At 45.6% G+C, this 2,475-nt stretch overlaps 1 protein-coding gene across 1 annotated transcript; it reads right to left on the reverse strand.

The window, feature by feature from the left end:
• Positions 1-234: 234 nt before the first annotated feature.
• LOC142436885 (translationally-controlled tumor protein-like) lies at positions 235-597 on the reverse strand. Its single transcript, XM_075540249.1, has one exon. The coding sequence runs from the start codon at positions 595-597 to the stop codon at positions 235-237; it is 363 nt and encodes a 120-aa protein (XP_075396364.1).
• Positions 598-2,475: the final 1,878 nt, after the last annotated feature.

Genomic DNA, 2,475 nt, shown 5'->3' on the forward strand with positions numbered 1-2,475 from the left:
GGTCCTGGTGTCGTGTGGGCGGACCGCAGACAGCTAGGAGGAGGGGCGGTCGGGCGGTTGGTCGTGCGTTGCCCACTGTCAGCACTTCTCCATCTCTAAGCCGTCCTTGAAGAAGATCATGTACGGGGTCCCGCCGCCCTCGCGGTAGTCCAGCAGGGCCACCATGCCGTCGGGAATCGTGTTCTCGCCCTGAAAGAACTGGTACTTCTTGAAATTGGCGAGGATGTGCTTGATCTACTCGGCAGCCCCGGTCATAAAGGGCTTCATGCGTTCCGGCTTCCGCTCCTCCAGCTTGCCTTTGAGGGATTTCATGTAGTCCTTGATGTACCTCTTGTAGGCCTCCTTGGTGAAGCTGGTCTCCTGCAAGTGATGGTTCATGACGATGTCCACGTCGGTGACCACCTTGTGCTCGAGCCCGTCGCCCTCGGGGCCTTCGGCGGACGCGTTGCCGCCGATGAGCGCGTCATAGATGTGGCCTTGGGCCCTGCGGACCATGGTGCCCTCCACTTCCAGACACAGCCCGCCCGTGATCTCCCAGATCTTGTACACGTCAGAGAACAGCTCATCTCGGCTGATGAGGTCCCGGTAGATGATCATGACGGTGGCGAGAGGGCGGTGGCTGCGCTGGCTTCGGGCAGCTCGGAGCTCCAAGAGGACAGCGCTGAAGGGAGCGAAAGTTACAGTTGGCGCTGGGGGAGGGGCGGCCGGCGCAAGGGGAGGGGCATCTGGCAGAAGGGGCGGGGTGCTTTTCAACACTTTCAAGATGTCTTTTGAAGCAGATTTATCTACTGTCATGGTTCACTTGATCTCTTGACTTCTGCTTCCATGGGCACTTATTGTGCATGCAAGCAAGATGTAATCATTGACAATCCCAATATGTTCTAAAATTCTCATTATGCTATGTATTGGTCCAGTCACATAAAATGTAACTTTCTACCCACCCCAATGGGAAGAGAATGACTTTCTGTTTGTGAAAGCCTTACAAGTGTTGTATTTATTTCTTTCATAATGAGCATGTGTAACAGAAAGCATACAAGTCTACTTTTGGGGTGAACTGGGTGTAATCTATATTGAATTTTGAAGATATGGATTTACTTGCTGTATTCAATATAAACAGGGCAAACAGATTGGTATGTACTGCTCACTCTCTATCTCTTTTAAAGCTCAGTACCTATTCGGGGCCCTCATTGTGTTTAAATATCTTAATTATATGCAGAGGTTCATTATCTGTATCAACTTTCTGGGGTCATAATTCTTTGTAGTGTAGTAATTACGTAATGATGTCAGTTTTAGAGTCTGGTCGAGTAGTATGCTCAGTGGGTCTATTAATCAAGAGATGGTGGCTTCAAACTCACCAAGTTTCCAATTGAGAAAGGTGAGAAGTTTGCTCCCATAAAGACATATTTTAGTTTTTATCAAAGTACCTGATACTTCCTCTTGAGTGGAAATGGAATGGTCCACGTGTACTTTATAGGAGAAATATGTGGTTTTTCTAATCCCAGAAAGAATTACAGTCATAAAAACTCACAGGTGCAGTTCTACCTTGTCCTAAATAGTTATTAGTCTGCTCTGATGCAATGGCAGTGAGAATATTTTTACTCTTATTCTGGATTATGGTATATAATGAAAACATTTTCAGTTGCCTGCAGGGATGTGGGTGATTTTTCTGTTTTCCTGATAGTAGGACATGCAATAGGGCCAGTAGTTTGGGGATCCTATTATGGACAGCATTGAGGGAACTAGGGAGCAATTCTAGTCTGTCCAATGATTGGCTATGAGGGGGAATGGACACAGTGTTACTGGGCTTGATTTATTTTATGTTGATGATATAAAATGAAACTCTGATGGATCAGTTGTGATGGTATCATGTGTGAAGACATTCCATGGTAAAGGGATTCAGGCTGTTTGGTAAATCCTTTACTCCCTTCATAAGCTTTCTGAGATAAAGGTAAAGGGATTATCCTGAGGTATAGCAGCACAGCCTTTCATCTATGAAAGCATTATAGAGAATTGAAAAGAGATGTAGGACCTGACTACAGCAAGAAAGGAGACCTGGATCAGAGTTCTTCTGTGGACCAGCAGTCCCTACACAGTGAACCTCCTAGATCCAAGGTAATGTTGAAGCACACATACACATACACAGTGCTATCTAAAGCAAGTTAATCCCACAGATAGTCCAAGCAGACAAGGAACTTGCCCCAGAAGCAACAGAATAAGAGAGGCTTAACCTATGGCTGATAGGCTACGTAACATAAGCCACAGAATTCTACCCACCTAATTTATAAGAAAATACACTTTAAACGGAAAACCCCCCCAATTAGTGATGATTCCTTCAAAACACACTTAAAAACTAAGAAAATGTGCTGGACTCTTCTTCAGAGCTCAACACTGAACACATCTGGTTGGATGCCATTTTTGGAAGGGTATTGCCCATCCCTCTTCCCTTTCACGTTCTTCAATGTTATTGAAATCACT

Source organism: Tenrec ecaudatus, unplaced genomic scaffold (assembly GCF_050624435.1).
Source record: "Tenrec ecaudatus isolate mTenEca1 unplaced genomic scaffold, mTenEca1.hap1 Scaffold_753, whole genome shotgun sequence".
NCBI classification, from domain to species: Eukaryota; Metazoa; Chordata; class Mammalia; order Afrosoricida; family Tenrecidae; genus Tenrec; species Tenrec ecaudatus.

Coding starts and splice junctions, on each gene's coding strand:
- LOC142436885 (XM_075540249.1), bottom strand. CDS start 597: ATGATCATCTACCGGGACCTCATCAGCCGAGATGAGCTGTTCTCTGAC.